This window comes from Bombus bifarius, unplaced genomic scaffold, assembly GCF_011952205.1.
Source record: "Bombus bifarius isolate JDL3187 unplaced genomic scaffold, Bbif_JDL3187 scf7180000008072, whole genome shotgun sequence".
In the NCBI taxonomy this organism is placed as follows: domain Eukaryota; kingdom Metazoa; phylum Arthropoda; class Insecta; order Hymenoptera; family Apidae; genus Bombus; species Bombus bifarius.
In genome coordinates, this window is record NW_022884432.1 from 17,935 (window position 1) to 35,549 (window position 17,615).

The 17,615-nt window shown below is 31.3% G+C and overlaps 1 protein-coding gene across 1 annotated transcript in view; it reads left to right on the plus strand.

Moving 5' to 3' along the window:
• Window positions 1-16,698, plus strand: part of LOC117208414 (BEN domain-containing protein 6-like) — a 31,121-nt gene extending 14,423 nt beyond the window's left edge. Inside the window, exons 3-4 of the mRNA XM_033449606.1 lie at window positions 7,923-8,037; window positions 15,429-16,698. Of these exons, the coding sequence (XP_033305497.1) occupies window positions 7,923-8,037; window positions 15,429-15,480 (167 nt within the window). The 3' untranslated portion in view covers window positions 15,481-16,698. The remainder of the gene's footprint in view (window positions 1-7,922; window positions 8,038-15,428) is intronic.
• Window positions 16,699-17,615: the final 917 nt, after the last annotated feature.

Sequence of the window (17,615 nt, forward strand, 5' to 3'; positions counted from 1 at the left end):
GGTCCATATGGTAATTGTTATTTTTCTTTTGTAGTTTTATTATATTTATTATATATACATTATATTTTGCATATATTTGCATATATGTGGATAAAAATTGCTTGAGGAGAAATATGTAACATCTGGATCGATATGATCCGGCCAGTCTCTTTAGATACACAAAACCTCAGGTTCTTATAATGTTAATTTCCTTTCCTCAAGATTTTCTCAGTTTTTTCAATTGCAATAGAAAAGACCATTATATGATCGAACTAATAATTTTTGTTTCGCAATGTGTAGGGTAACTTTATTACGTGACAAAATTTTACACCATATTTTCGACTGATATTTTTACATGGAATTAATGGGACACCCTGTACATGTACTGAACGAAGGTTTCGCATTTCCTATAGTGTGCAACTACCATATTTCGTCAGTCGTTCTTTTGCCTTTCCATAACGCCATCTGATACTTTGTAACGTACGACGATTATACAAGCACTTTGACAAATTGCAAATCTTTTGTGAACAGAAATGCTACGCGTTTCTCATCGGAACAATGCGGTGCATGTCAGTTCTATGATTGAGAAAAAAATAGTGAAAAAATAAAATTGGACATACTCTATACATATATTCACTTGAGTTGGCACCATCTGGTTTCCAACTATCGTTGTAAAGTGTTGCCAATGAAAAAAAGTTTAGTCGATAAAAAAATTGTCCCCTATCACCGAAGTAAAAAAGTTTTCGCACAGATAGAATTGTAAACTGTAATAATAATGAGAATATTATATTATAATATATAATATATAATAATGAGAATAATAACATTGAGAAAATTGTAAATTGTTATTTTGCAATAGCATCTTGCACTGTATTGTAAAGTGGAATTTATATTGCGTCTCAAATAACGGTAAAATCTTTCTTGCAATTCTTATATACGTATAACACGACATAATCTGATTGGAGGTACTTCAAAATAGAATAAATGACTAAAATTATTAAAAACATGGACACTAGGTTATTGTTACAATTTCATTTTATTGCGTCCTGTACATTCTTATAATAACGTTAATTCAGTAGAATTAGCACCCACACGTTACCCTTAACAGCTAAAGCAATTTTCTGGATGTCCTACACGACAAATTGCAGGAATCTGCTATGGATTATTTGAAAAAAAGAAAAAGAAACCGTATCCTAAGTTCAGTCTTTCTATAATAAAATGTTCTGTACATGAATACGCTAGCTATATTTATGAAACAAAAATTAACTATACCGGATGTTCCAAAATATGTAGGAGATATGTGCAGGGTCGATCCTAGATATTAAAACGATAAAAAGATTTAAATACAAAAATGTCGTTTGAAGTTTATCTCCCAAGTTATGAGCAATTTTATGCAACAATTTTATCTAATTAGTTGCCGCAACCCAATGAATTAGCTGACTGGCCAATCGTCCACAGACATGCAATCGCAGTCAATCCGCATACGTTTTTCGCGGAAAATCCATGGTAAAATGTATGTAGTGTGTACATTGTAATGCATTATCTGACGATATCATGCGGACAATGACGGAAAGTGTACACAACTGCAGAGCAACGTTACCAGATTGAGGGATGTAAGAGAAAAATTCCTCTGATGGTGGGGAAAGTAGTATAGTTGATGAACTAGTGACGTCGTGACGCATACTGTAGACAAATGCAGATAGTAGGATAGTTTCCGTGGCGGGATGCGGGAAACGTAAGACGAAATTCATGTCACGTGATGCAAGCGACATAGTGTGGCAATGGAGGTAAGTGACGCCATGTTATCGTTAAATTAAGGGAACCATCTGGCAACACTGTTACAGAGTTGCTAGGTGTAAGGAAGGCGCGACGTCAAATAGACCTACACAAGGTATTTCACCTAACTTGACCATCTTAAATATCTGGCTTATTTTTTATGCTAGGAAAAAGTATCAGAGGAATAGAATAATCGATTCGAAGAGACAAATGAGATGGTAGGCAGAAAATTTTCTCGCGGCCACTTTTTTCGCGATTTCATAGTCATCGAAGTATCTTTAAACGGGATTACATATTTTCATTGCGACAGTCTTATAGCTCATAAAAAAACAAATTTAACAATGTGCAATATGTTAACATTTATGCGGCCTTCAACGAGAAAATCATGTTTGTATGGAGAGAAGGTTAAGGTAAGATTTGTATGTTTCAGTGTGGAATATTTATTTCAGAAGGAGCTGAAAATGTGCACCATAAATCCCAACACACTTTTGGAGACGGCGAATGAATGATTTCTCTACATTTTCAAGTACTTCTGTACTATACTCTATATGATAGATAAGCTGCTGATTGTAAAGCAATAATCGCGTTGATATGATGCATGTAAACATACTTCAAACGATAAAAGAAGAATACGAACGTTCGTTTATAAGCACCAGGAACAATTACACGGCACACTGTTCCAATGAAATTGAGATTCTTTCATTTACCGTCTCCGAAATCATTGACATTGAAAATATTGGTATTGAAATTAATAGCAAACATTTCATGATTTTTCCATTGAAGGTTACTCGAAGGTCAACATATTTCAAATCGTTGAATTTGTCTTTTTATGAGATATAAGACTGCTGTGATGGAAATATGTAGTCCCGTTTAGCAATACTTCGACGACCTTGAAATCTCGAAATAAAAAAATGGCCATGAGAAAATTTTTTTGTCTATCACCACGTTTCTTGCTACTGTAAAAAATAAGCAAGATATGTAAGATGGTGAAGTTAGGTGAAATACACTATATATAGACACACTAATGCGATTCATGCACACCATGCGGTGGATTATGGTACTAATCGGTAATTTCTAAGCACGTGGAACGTAGACGCGTTTATGAACGTGTTTTTGAGTTCATGGGTGTGTTACATGTCTGCGAACAATTGTCTGTCAGTATGAGCTAGGCTTAAGTGAAATGGAGAGAAAAGCTCGTCAGCTGATTCATTGTCCAACTACTTGTGTATTGTTTTATTGAAGTTTCAAGACGAGTAAGAAATTAGACAAGACAAATATTTACTACTCTTGCATCGGTATAATTTCAAAATGATTATATCTTGAAAAATTGAAATGTTTTTATTAACGAGTATATGCTGACCATTATGTTCATTAGTTTCTTCCTTTAATACTTATTCCTTGCAGTATTTGTTGTGTGTATCGTTACGACATTGGAAACATTTTATTAATAGTGGATACTTTATACGCAGGCATTGACAATAGCATTGCTAGATCTCGCACTGCTATTAAAAACTCATATATAGGGAATGATCCAAGTAGGATGTATCTTTAATTTAAGAGTTCCTTGAATTATAGAGGGATTATAAAATGAATGTAGTTTCTTTTCCTAATGGTCATGTTCTTGAAACTGCGTTTTAATATTTTACAAATAACTACTGTTACATTATAAATAGACAGCGATAACAGTTTGTTCTCTCTTGCTCCAAGGAAGACAATTAGGAGGTAAGCATTCCTCTAAGCTTAGCTGGAGGATGCAGAATCTAAATCCTGGCTTGAAAAACAGAAAGATCCATACAAGGCGAAATGCATAGCTTATGACAAAATTGTTTTACTAATGTTTTAATAGCAAAGTATAATGTGAAAAATAATAATAAAATATTAAATTTTTGTATTGTTATTAACAAAATGGGAGATAAAAGAGAATTGGGAAAACATAGAAGGAAGCAAAATGCGTAGCGTGACTATGCAAAAATAGAAAAGAAGAAAAGAAAGGAGAAGAAATCTATGAATCGTTAAGAAGAAATTTTGTTAAAATAACGCAAATAGCACTGCCGCGTTTAAATACCGTGCGCCCCTAAAAGAAGCAAAATTTCAGCTGTCATTAAAAATGCCATAAATAAATCCGTCATTTTAGAAACAACAGAAATATTGCGAGGTAAATGCTTTTCTGTTTTAATAGCTGAAATCACAGACACATCCGATAAGGCAATTATATGTTTTTTAATTCGTTATGCTCACAAAGAATAGGTACACGAGATTTAATTATCGGATTTGATTGGAATTATAAAATGTACAGCAGAAGATTCTTGTACGAACGTTCTTTATATTCCTGAACAAAATACAATTTGTCCATAAATAATATCGTTGACGTATGCGTTGACAATGCGAATCGAATTTCTAGTTTATCTAGAGACAATGATGAAATTTTTGTCTCCGGATGAAATATCTGTGCAATATATTTTCTTGTCCGAGGCGTCATTTTCAAGAAAAACTGAATTTGAAAATTTGTCAAGTATACTTAAACTTGGCTAACTTATTTAGGCGTAAGTAAATAATCGTCAAGAGGTTATTCTATATGCGTAGGTAAATTAAAAATGTGGAATAAAATTTTTCCACTTACGGTACGATTTTAAGTTCGTTTTCAAGAAAATAGGGTTTAGATAGTCGTGTTTAGTTAAGGATTGACCTACTACGCGCGTATGATAAATTATCGCACTCATTTTTCTCGAGAACAAATCGTCTTGGGAAAATATTTCGCCCTGTATTTCTCACTTATTCTCACGTGTAGAATAACTTTCTGTCGATTATTTGTTTCTGTCCAGTCCAGATTTAGCTATGTATGTTCAAGCACGTTCGATAAATTTTCAAACTCGATTTTCTCAAGCACGAAGCTTGGGACAAAGAATTTTATTCTACGTTTCCAAGTTGCTTTTGCTCGTAAAATAACCCTTTAGTCCATTAATCACGTTATACAGCACACCCTGTGTATATTTTTGTCTCAATAATTCAATTGTCATTTGTTCTTTTTACAGTGAGTATGATCTGTCCTTTTTTGGAGAAACATTATTTCATGTTATTAAACATATTATCATTATTAAACATTATTATTTAAATTGTGCTATAATTTGATATTATATCATATTATTATTATTATATCGCATCGTTATTTATATTATATAATATCTATACATAATATCATATATGTTATTATATTTATAATATAATTATATTATGTATTATAATATTATAAATATTATACTATATGCATTATATATATCATATAATATAAATAACTATTCGATATAATAAGAATAATATAATGTATAAATATTATAATATGATATTATAATATATTAATAATATAATAAATACAATAATATTGATATATGAATATAATATTATATTTATAATAATATATTGCATATATAATGTACATTCAATATTTATAAAATTTATATTCTAAATATTAATATATTATTAATAATATTGATATTATATAATATGTATGGATATGATATAATATAAATATAATATAAATAACTATTCGATATAATAATAATAATATAATGTATAAATATTATAATATAATAATATATTAATAATATAATAAATACAATAATATTGATATATTAATATAATATTATATTTATAATAATATATTGTATATATAATATACATTCAATATTTATAAAATTTATATCCTAAATATTAATATATTATTAATAATATTGATATTATATAATATGTATGGATATGATATAATATAAATAACGATACGATGTAATAATAATATAATATGATATCAAGGTATAGCACAATTTAAATAATAATGTCACGTAATAAAAAAATTATATAATATATGTAATATAACAATAAATATATGTTATTATCATATTATATCATATTAACTGCTTTATATAAGATTTTTAAGTTTTTCGTTTTGTAGTTATGAGATGTAGTAAAAATCGATTCGGGAAATATATACCGGGTGTCCCACTACTGATAGTACAATCGAGAAGCAGAGGGATCTACATGAAAAGATATTTTTTTACATTTGACGCTTCGTTCTCGAGAAAATTGACTTCGAAAATTTGATTGCTATATGTAAATTTCGATAGTTACCGATTAGATACGAGTAAACCATCAGCAGGAGATTATTCTACCTGCGAAAATATTTGTTCATTTAAGGAAATAGAGTTTTCAAGGAAATAGAGTTCGTCCGGTATGCACGTATTTGATCAATTTTCAAATTTTATTTTTTCGGAAACGAAACTTTCTATGGAAAAGTTTTTTCCTACTTTTTTGACCTACTTTCACTCGGATAACTTGCTGTCAATTATTCGTTTCTGTCCCGCTCGAAATTAATCGAGTTTGACTACACTTGACAAACTTTCGATTTTCTCGAAAACGAAGCGTCGTATGAAACAAAACAATTTTATTCCGCATCTTCGATTTGCTCTTTCACGTAAAATCACTTTCTCGCTGATTGTACCACCAATACCGGGACACCCTGTACATCATATCCATAAGCGACATCTATGTACAGTGGAAACTCCAGTATTCGAATTAATGGAAAGCTATAACTGATCTAATGAGGAATTATTCGGATAACAGTAATATCTTTTCATAATTATTTAAGGAAATTGCTCTTGCTTAGTTGTTGTATATATCCTAAATTACAGCTGTTCGAGTACTCGAGAGCTAGTAATTAACTGTAAGGTTAGGTGTAAGGTTAGCCACAAGAGGAGATTGGTTTCTCGTTCGAAACAGTATAGTTTCTTTACATCGAAAAGATCGGTAATTAGCTGGTTTAATTATTCGTGGGAATAAAAACTAGACAAATTGAAGATTTACGAAGAATTTACGAGATTTAACAAATTTCTACGACGTGTAAAAAAAGAAAATTATCATCTGTTGTCAACTAAGCATATCCATCGAGCAAATTTTATAAGTCAACATCGCATCTTTGTTCGCCATTTTCTGCTCTTTAATAGATAAATCAGAGCAGTGTTTTAAATAACTCAACGCAGAAATTAAAGTATACAGTAACAAGGAACCAGGAACCCTAACAGTTATAACCAAAACGATTAAAAGTTGCAGTATAAGAGCTAGCAAATAATTTTAACTGATTTTGGTTATGAATAATCGTTATGAATAACCAAAGTATTATTGGTTATCGATAACCACTATCGACGACAGAATTTTTTTGGTTACCGATAACCGTTATTGCGACAATTTTTTTTGGTTACTCATAATCATTATACATAAGAAAATTGTTTTTAGTTGTCGATAACCATCATCCGTAACATAATCCTTTTTTTTAGTAACCAGTAACTAATATTTATGATGGAATTCTTTTTGTTTACTGATAACTATTATCGACGACAGAATGTTTTTGGTTACCGATAACTGTTATTATGACAATTTCGTTTTGGTTGCACGTAATCGTTATATATAAGGAAATTGTTTTTGGTTGTCGATAACCATTATCCGTAACATAATTCTTCTTTTTTTTTTTTTTTTGTCACCATTGACTATTATTCGTGACGGAATTTTTTTTGATTACCGATGACGTAACATCTCTTTTTGGTTACCGGTAACCATCACCAATAACGGAATGTTTTCTTCGTCATCGTCAGTTGTTAACATTAATGATAATCGGTATTTAGCCTAAAGGCACTAAAAACAGATTCACTATTTATTTTTTACATGCAACTTTCTTAACTCGTTAAACGGGTAGAACAGGTATATTTACTTCAGTTAATTGCTCGCTCGGTATGCCAAGTAGCCAAAAAGGAATCTCTTATCGATAATGGTTATCGGTAAGCAAAAAAAAAAAAAAGAATTCTCCCCTTGTTAATGATTATCGGTAACCAAAAACATTGTGATTGTTTATAACGGTTGTTCGTAACCAAAATCGGTTGAAATAATCTACCGATTCTTATATATGGAATTTGTTTCATTTCGATTATAGCTGTTATGGTCCCAGGTTCTAAGTGAGCGTAGACGTCCTTCTTTTGGAGTGATAATTCTGTCCACGAAGGGCATAAAGTAAAACGAATGGAGGAATGAATGAAATATTGGTTGAATGCAGTGATGATCAGTAGAATCGCAGTATCTAATTTTCCACATCTGGTGAAAATACATTTTTCATTGAAATTTTAAAGCCTACGTGACATCGAGGTTTCCCACAGTCGACGTGAGCAGCGTGAAGCAAGTGTTGGCTTACAAGTGCAAGGAGAACTCGACGGCACTCAAGATGAAATCTATTAGATACATTTGGTGAGTCCAATTTAATTTCCGATTCATCCTCTCGTATTTTTTTTCTTCTTTATCTTTCCTTCGACCGTAAACCGAGACTTTCAGTTATTGCACTTCATCAACGAGAACTTGCTAAATTTTCATTCGAGTGTCATCGACGTTTGAAATTAAATGAAAATTTGCTTTTCGCACGACAATTATAAAAATCCATGATGTTAAAATAGGTATAGAAAATCATGCAGTTTTATTTACTGGTGAAAAGTATTTTCTGTTAATTATATATTTGTGAATATCGTTAATAATATTAGTTCCCTACGATTCTGAATCATTAATCGTTATAATAGATTAAACCAGAAATTATGGTAGATTAAACCAGTAATGGTTTAAAAAACTGCTGTGACAAAAGGAACGCTGTGCGTTTGCATTTAAAAGTGGTATTTAAATCGTTTGCGAGGTTTAATACCCAATAAATGAAAATGTAAATTCTGGCACTTTTTGTCGGCGTAAGCCTCCTCATATTTGCATAAAATTGTTTCTTTCAGCCTGCGAGGCGCTTTGACTTTTAAATTATAGATTCTGGGCATAAACAAATGTTTTCCATTACTGAAAGATACGCAGCATTTACTACTTTAATGTTCCGCAGAATTTTAAAGATGTTCCCTTATTCAGATAAGAGAAAACGGAAATAATAGCCTTTCTAATAATCTGGCAGTTACAAACTTTTGTTATGTCTTCAGATACACAATTTATATTTATATTACTTTCTGAGTGTACTCATTGAACGCGGTACATATATACAGTCCTAACCTAAAATTTTCTTAAGATGAAGACTTACCCTATTTGACATTTTGGTTATAATATTGAGTACAAACATGTTGTAAATAGAAGTAGTATAATTGAAGTTATTGTGGTATTTCATTTTTCTAAAACGATATCCGATCAATACTTGTTTGTTTCTATTCTGTGTGTCACGTAACGTTAATTAGAAGTTTTCTTATATAATACCTGATGGCCATATAGCAGACACACGACACAAGTATACCTGAACAGCGTTAAGCCGGTTACACACGTAACTATATACTTTATATACTAGTATACTAGCGGTATACATATACAAAATTTCACAAGTATACACAAGCGTGTGTATGATAATATCGCACAAGTATTTTCATTGTACGAGAAATATAAATACGTTTAAACATCCATACTTGTACAAGCCGTGTGTGCGCAAGTGTACCTTAAGCCGGTTGTACACGTAACTGCATACTTGAGCGGTGTACATGTACGAATTAACTGCACAAGTATATCTGACGGCCATATAGTTCTCACACGACACAATTATACCTGAATAGTATTAAACAGGCTACACACGTACATAACTGCATATTTGAGCGATATACACGTACAAATTTATTTCACAAATATACATGAGCGTGTATATTTTAATATTGTACAAGTATTTGAACTGTACAAGTAACATGAAAATGTTAGAATTTATATTGAGGAACTTAGTAGTAGAGGCGTGACTTAAATTTTAACCCTCTGGTGGTAAGATTGCAAACTGCTGAAAGTAGTCTAGTCAATTAGCTGGTTTATTTATATTCCAAACACTCAATAGCTTCTAACAATTTAAAACTTGTTTAATATTCTATGAAGTAGTTTTTTTTTCTTTACAAGTAGTCCTTGTTAATATACTAAGTTCTGTGTTAATTGAAGAGGTTGGAAGACTAACTGATGGAATTGTAGTATTCTTTAAACGACGTATGCGACTATTTAGAAGAAAAAATTTAAATAAATTTCTTACACGACTTCTTTAAATTCATGAATTTTATGTCCAATTCTATTTATGATTGCAATAATACTTGGAACAAAATCTTTTTTTGCTAAAGTATAATGAGTATACTCTATATAATGATACACTTTTGTCCATTGTTATATTTTTAACCCATGCACTGAAGCAGTCAATAATTTCCTCTTGACTTTATTTATTTTTTAGTTACACTGTAGGTTTTCAGTTCTCTGAAAGATAAAAGAAAACGATAAAACGGACAGCGTCATTTTGACATACAACTGTACACACAACAATATATATTATTTTTATTTATTTCTAGAAAAAGTTCCATTGCGTAAATTTTTATAATTACATAAATAATTACACGACTGTTGTTATACTGATCAATTCGCAAGCATTAAAACGAATTTAAAACACGTTCTTTACAACGTGTCCCTTTAAATATTAGTGATCGTATAGATGGTAGATACTCGATCTGTTCTCGGTAGTTCAATTTTCTGCTACTAGTTGGCGTATCGAAATTCTCAGTTTCCTAATCGTGTAGTACCACTACAGTGAATTTTGCTTATAATGTACGTGCTTGATAGCGCATGCGTCGATATTGGTTGCCAACCTAACCGAATCCAAACCTAATTCTTATCTTTTGTCTCTAGTTTATATAAACGTAAATTAAGCGACGTGGTAAACATGTCGCCTATGTTTGTAGCTGTATCGCAGATGGACACGTACCTACAGATATAATTTATTCTTACGCACTAAATTTATACAAGTACACCGCTCAAGTATACAATTACGTGCATAGTTGATTTGGCTGCACTGGAGTATTTAGGCCTATGTCTATTGGGCTGTATAATACAACACGAGAAAGCTTATGAGTAGAGGAATCCCACATTGGTCACAGCTACTGCAACTGTAAACGTTCTATTCTATTTATATAAACTTCCTATTTAGAAAATATGGGTTAAAATGTGTAAACTTGGTAGTAGAATAGTCTGAGCCAAACCTAACATGATCTGACAACGCAACCCAACTCTACAGTAATATTATAGTAAGACCCATATAAAAACCAACGATATTTGCTACCATGAAGTATCATCTAACACATAGGGAAATATGTGCGATCGATGACTATTTGTCACAGTGAATCTACCTTTCAGTCGTGTATCACATGATCTTTCTTGAATTTTAGTAAATTATTATTATTGTTATTAAAAATAAATTTAATTATTAAAATTTATTATATTATTATTATTTTACTATTATTATTAATTTTATTATATTATAAAATTTAAAATAGTTCAAATATTTTATTTATATAATTTAATATAATTTAATAAAATCAAATTTTTATTTTTTAATTAATTTATCATAATAAATAGAGTATTTTAATATATTAATAATTTTAAAATTTATATTAATTTTATTAAGAGGTGAATATTAATATTAAAATGAATTATTTTAAATTATGTTATGCGGCGAGATTGTGTTGAAAGTTTGCAATTCTCCCTTGCCCCCCCCCTCTATCTCTATGTCTAACCTAACCCTAATCCCCTATAGGATGTTGTTCCACGACTGTTGCTTCTCTATAATGTACTTGAATCCATGGGATGCTACCTACTCGTTTTCTGTTAATTTTATTATTCGGGTGCTTTTATATTCTTCCTTTGTATCTTTTAATACGGTTTACTATCTCCTCGGACAGAGTTGGTATTTTTCTCTCTGTGCATTTTCATTTCTGGTCCACAGGTACATAGTAACAAATATACTTAAATGAAATAAACTTTCTGCAAGAAGAATGCATTTTTTATCGCAATTTGACCTATATTTTCTGAATGGGATGTTCGCTGCTAGGATGGGATGACCTTGACCACCTTTATTGGATTCCTCTGCTCAGGAGTTTTCCAGCTCATTGGAAATTGGTTGGTGTATCGTATGGTCCAATAGAACTATAAATTATAGTACTGCCGGTTTAATAAGTCCATCAATTTAGTTAAAAGAAAAAGTGCAACATTTTGTGCTTGCTACGTTACTGATCTTGTAACGGGTAACTGAACATATTCTTAGGAAACGTTTCTGCATGTTGATCTATGTAAATACGTAGATGTTTCCCTTTTCCAATAATATTTCCATTATGATGCTTATTTATGGTATTTTATGATTCGCATATTTTTTGAAAATACATGAAAGGAAACTTCACTTAAATATCGTATAATATGCGATCATAAATGATGAAGAAGAAGAAGGAAAGCAAATCAAAAATAGAAATCAACTTTTTGAAAATAATGCAACGACATTCTTAAATAATTATTCGACAGCACTCTAAAAAAATAATAATAATAAAATAACAAAATATTCTTACCTCGATTAAAAAAAAAAAAAAAATTTAGATTTCTTCCATAGGTGGTCTAAAATTTTTGCACGTACCGTATGTTTGTATAATATCAATTTGTATAGTAGCATAATTAAATTTACCTGTAAAAATGAAATTGTTAATTTTCAATGGAAGCAAGTTGAATTAAAAATGAGAATCGCAATTTTATTTCTCAGTGAATGGAAAAACTCAACAGCGACATTAATTTAAATTAACACATTATATGCACTTGATATTTAAACCATGAAAAATGAATTATTGTACGTGACAATTTCGTACTTTTTTGTTTTTTATTTTAGAATTTAATTGTATATTAGTGAAAGTAATAACTGAATTTAGCAGAAGCAGTCACGATAAACAATTTAATTTATATAATTTATAACAATAACTATTCTCCTAATTCACTCATAAAATATCTATTTAATTCATTTAATTCATAAAAAATGTTTATTTAATTTATTTAATTCACTTTATAAAACAAGCATAAGATTTGCTGATACAAAAATATGAATTTTCTTTTGTTATAATTTTTTAGACACATTATGATTATAAATATTCCAAAAATTCCGGGGAAATAACATTTTTTTCGAAAAATTAATCAAATTTTCAACGTACAGGATCTAAGGAGTCCATCTGCTTACTGGATCGTTTTCGACCAACAATTTTAAGCCATTTTTCATTCTTCCCACATTTCTGTTTCAATTTTACTTTGTTTAAAAAGACTGAGGTAAACGAGGTAACAGTAAAAACTACTGGATGATGTTTTAGGAGCTTGAAAGAGCCTTCAGAAGTTTTTTTGGATCTTTTAAAAACGCAAAAATTTAATAAAAAAAATTGCATAAACTTAAATGACCCGTCATGGAGATGAAGTCAGTAAAGTGAAGATGAAAGATAAATATATCATTATTTATATTAAATAATACAAAAAAATCCTATTAGCTTTTCTTACTTTATTCTTATTCACGTTAACTGATCGTTTAAATTACCTTTATTTTCCCTTGAAAAATCAATAGTTGATTTTCCACTACATATCACTACATTCCACTACATTTCCAATTGTATTTACCAATAAATGCAATTATTTGCTTACACACGTGTTTACACACGTTTCTGTAAAAAACAGGTTAATAGTTTCTATATTATTAGTTGATTATCGTAAATAGGCATCAAGTAAAACAAGAAAAATTAACGTTTCCTAAGTGTTTCTCAATGAAAAATTAGTATTCCTTGCAATTAAAAATTTTGTACACATTCAACTAATAGCACAAACGTTAGATACATGAAATGCCCAAGACTATTATATCATATTCTATTGCAGCAGTTAAGAAATTTATGCGCCATTATACTATTTCCATTCAGGAATTTTGTGGATCTTCGTTAAAAGAGACTTCTGTCATGCAGACATTCAGCTGTCTCATTTATACGTTCTTCAGACTGTTACATTAATATTTCATTACATACGTTTAAGAACACTTTAAAACGATAGGTACGCGTTTTAATTGGGTTCAATAATCGCATCCGGTCATTCAGAGGAAGTTGTAGTTACGACTGTTCTTCCTTTCTGATTAATCGTAAGCTTTTTAAAATTAATTCCTACGTATCGCTCGTGATACAGTTAACTAATTTCATTAAGGAATCTTGCGCAGTAATTAGTCTAGGATCCAACGATTTTAATTGCAACGAAGAATGCTTTGAAACAAATCGCATTAATCACGCTTGTATTACGGACAACATGAAGTACTTGCATATACTCGGTGTTTCATGATAAATGGGCAACATTTGAGGGACAAATTCAGCACCCCCCAAAAAAGAAAAATAAAAGATAAAAAAAGATTCGTATTGATATATCGCAGTGTGTTATACTGTACAATATATACAATGGGTTGGTAAAAAAAATGTCCAAGAATTTAAGGGCTTATAGTACTCACCAAGAGCATTTTTTATTTATTTAAAATCTTAGTAGGTGCTGAGTATACGATTGATTTCAAATCGTCAAAAACAGCTAATTGGTTAGAAATCCGATGGATGGATGCACTGAAGAAATGCAAGGTAGTTATTTTTAGCATCTCCTACGAAGGTAATTAGATACGGAATGACAGAATGTTAAACTCGCTATATCTCGTAAACAGGAACTCAAAATTTTTAGTTTTTGAATTATTGGTACAGATAAAGCATGTACTTTCTACTGGTAGAGACATATAAGTGAACTTTAAAAATTCACCACGCGAGGGCAGCTGTGTCGCTATTGCATCATCACGAAACTATAACAGATTAATCGCAAATCATGCTGAAAAATACAAACAGAAGCTATCCAATCACCCAAATACTTTCACAAACGATACACAGCCGATCTATCCTGAGGAGATTAATTAAAAAACATCGGAACGATTCAACAATTTAAGAAACAGTAAGGGAAACATATAAATATAAATTGTAAATTAGTACAAATTGTGAGAGGTTATGCAATGATATATCGTACTATTCTTTACATTTAATACTACATATGTATAATAGGAAATAATTAATATTCGAGTACATTAGTCTTCGCATTTCCCACATACGTTTCACGTATACCAACCTCCAAAATAATTCCACAAAAATACATTGTATAAAATTGTCGAACGTCCCCAAGACAAATTGCTATTTTTGCAAAGAATATATGGGAGAAGATAATAATTCGGAACATTCAAACTCGTGTTCCCTAAAATCGTGACTTTCGAGTGATATTATTGCTATATAGTAAATGACTGATATGTTGATGTCAGTATTTTTCTGTTGTGGTGTCGAATTATGTGCTGAATCCGCCTCTTAGATATCGCCAATCTATTACAAAACACCGTGTATATAATTTTTATGTGTTTCATGAATGTCTTTTATATACGTTTCTTAATACTATAATCTTTTATAATATAGGTATCTACACTGCCGACCATAAGTACGTATTAGGACACATACTCGTTATATTTATTGAGAATTTGTGTAATTAAATTTACTTCATTGAATAAACCTTATAAGACACACTAATAACAAAATTTATGATAAAATAACTAGAAAATAAAATCTGTGATAAGCAGTCAATTTATACTAAATATCAGCAGCTGTCCTAACACGTATACACGTACTTATGGTCGGCAGTGCACAATAAAAAATTTTACACAAATCTTTTATTAGATATATGTATATGAAAGGATACCAAAACAGGGAAAGGAAAAGGAGGAGTCTGGAAGGGTTGATAATATTTGTTCGCAGTGAGAGACAGGAAACAGAAAGATCACCAAGGGCAAATCCCGAAGATAAGTGAGAGGTGGTAGAAGTGCGTTGAACGTGCAGCCATAATCGAACAACTTCGCAACGTTCAATCGAATCTGGGGACTTCTTGCGGCTTGCGACTAACCTTCTTGCTTCGTCCTCTCTCGGCATCGACACCTTGAAAATTACTATTTTCGATTAAGTTGGCACGCCGTTTAATCTGGCCGTGGTTAATATGCCACATAACCACTGAGTTACACGAAGGATTCGCTATCGTTAAAAAGTTCAAGAACTTGAAGGAATCAATGCTGCCGTGTTAATTCAAATAGGTGTATCTGGTCGAAAGGTGATTTTGAGAAAAGTGTCTTTCACCATTTAACAACCAGGCATCGATTTCACATACGTCCGGGATATGAACTGTTATATCTTCAGTTTTAACGCAGATACGACTCTCTTATTTGCTATACACACACAGGACAACTATTTTTTGCTGCCTGACAGCGATGACTTGATTTAAGCGGAAGTTGCAGATATACCTTTTTGACGTAACAAAGGCAGAATACCAAGTCGAGTTACTTCGTAGATTGATATTTTACCTTCGATGAAACAATGCCGAGACTATTTGGACAGTTAAAGCCGTTATAGGATCAATTCGTTGATTGCTTCAGAGTACCAGATTATTCTGATACATGATGTAGTTCAATTACGTGAAGAATTAAAAAATCTTCGAAGGTACGGGGGAAGAACGTCTCTTTGAGAAAGAACGTGACGTCTTAAATCGCGTAATTTCCAGATTTCCATAATTTGGATCATGTCAAGGTTGTCCTTATGCCTTAAACCGCCGTGTTTTAAATTAGCACCGCTAGGATCGGTTGAAAATCATACGAATCAATAATATTACCTTCGTAAAGAATTATTCAAAAGAAACGTACATTCGTTTAAAAAAAATAATTAAAAACATCCGACTATCGTTATTAATAATAAATAACCGAGCCTTAAATTTATCAACTCCAATTTCTCAGTGTTAAATACAATTCGTGAACAAAGAGCTGATAAGATGTAAATAAAATAACGAAAAGTATCGTGAACTTAAAAAAGAAAAAGAAACATCTAACCTAACAGCGAGATGCTTTTAAAGGAAAAAGCAGACGCGGCCTACTTGATAGAAAAATCATCTTCGAAACGGATTTAAAAAAAAATCGATCTTAATAACGAAAGAACTCGTAATAAATCATATAACTCGTATAGGATCAATAATTAGAAATGAACAGAAAAAAAAAGAAGTAATTTCGTTTGCAATAAACACGATCGTTTATTATGAACGAAAAACAATTTTGTTTGTAATTCGCGAACGAACGTAGTGGTAGTAGCAACCTCTTAGGATGGAATTCAATGAAATATAGTAGAACCTCAGTTGTCCGGACTAATTGAAGGATAAGTGTGATCGAATAATAGAATAGTTACTTTCCTGATGTTTGTCAGCAATTTATTAAATATATATATATTGTCTATAAAAATTAATTCGGCACAAATCACAAGTCCAGGTATAATAAATCTTACGAAATAAATACGCGCTATCTCGAGAAACTCCGTATGTACGTTCTATGCGTCCGAATGCTCCTGCTGCGATCGCTGAACTTCCTAGCTCGTCATTTCGTTTGTTTATTTATACTGGTCGGGGGACAGTCGGAAAGTTTGAACTCGACTGCATTGGACGGTTGAAAGTAACGGCGACATTGTTTCGCTCGGAGTTCATTACACCTTGCAATACCTGTGACCTAACGGTCATGATACTCGGAAACAAAACAACAACAGGGTTTGAATTGTCCTGCTCGCGTGCCGCTACATGTTCATCGTCGAAAAGATGTTCATCTTTGAACGTTCATATTTGTCCTATATGTTTCAAGAAATAACATAAATTATAACAATGGCGATACAAATAATGAAATTAAGTAAGATATTCATCTTTGAAAGCTCACCTTTGTTCTATATATTTCAAAAATGTAAATAAATATTGGGTTGACCAATAAGTAATATTGTACCTTTTGTACAAAAAGATAGTCACTTTGCGTTTTTATTGAGAAACTTTATTCAGCAACGTAGTGCCCGTTTTGGTCCACAGACCAAATTCTGCCATCGTGTGGACAGTAATTCCACTCTTCCAAAACTCATCTTTTTCTGCAAGGA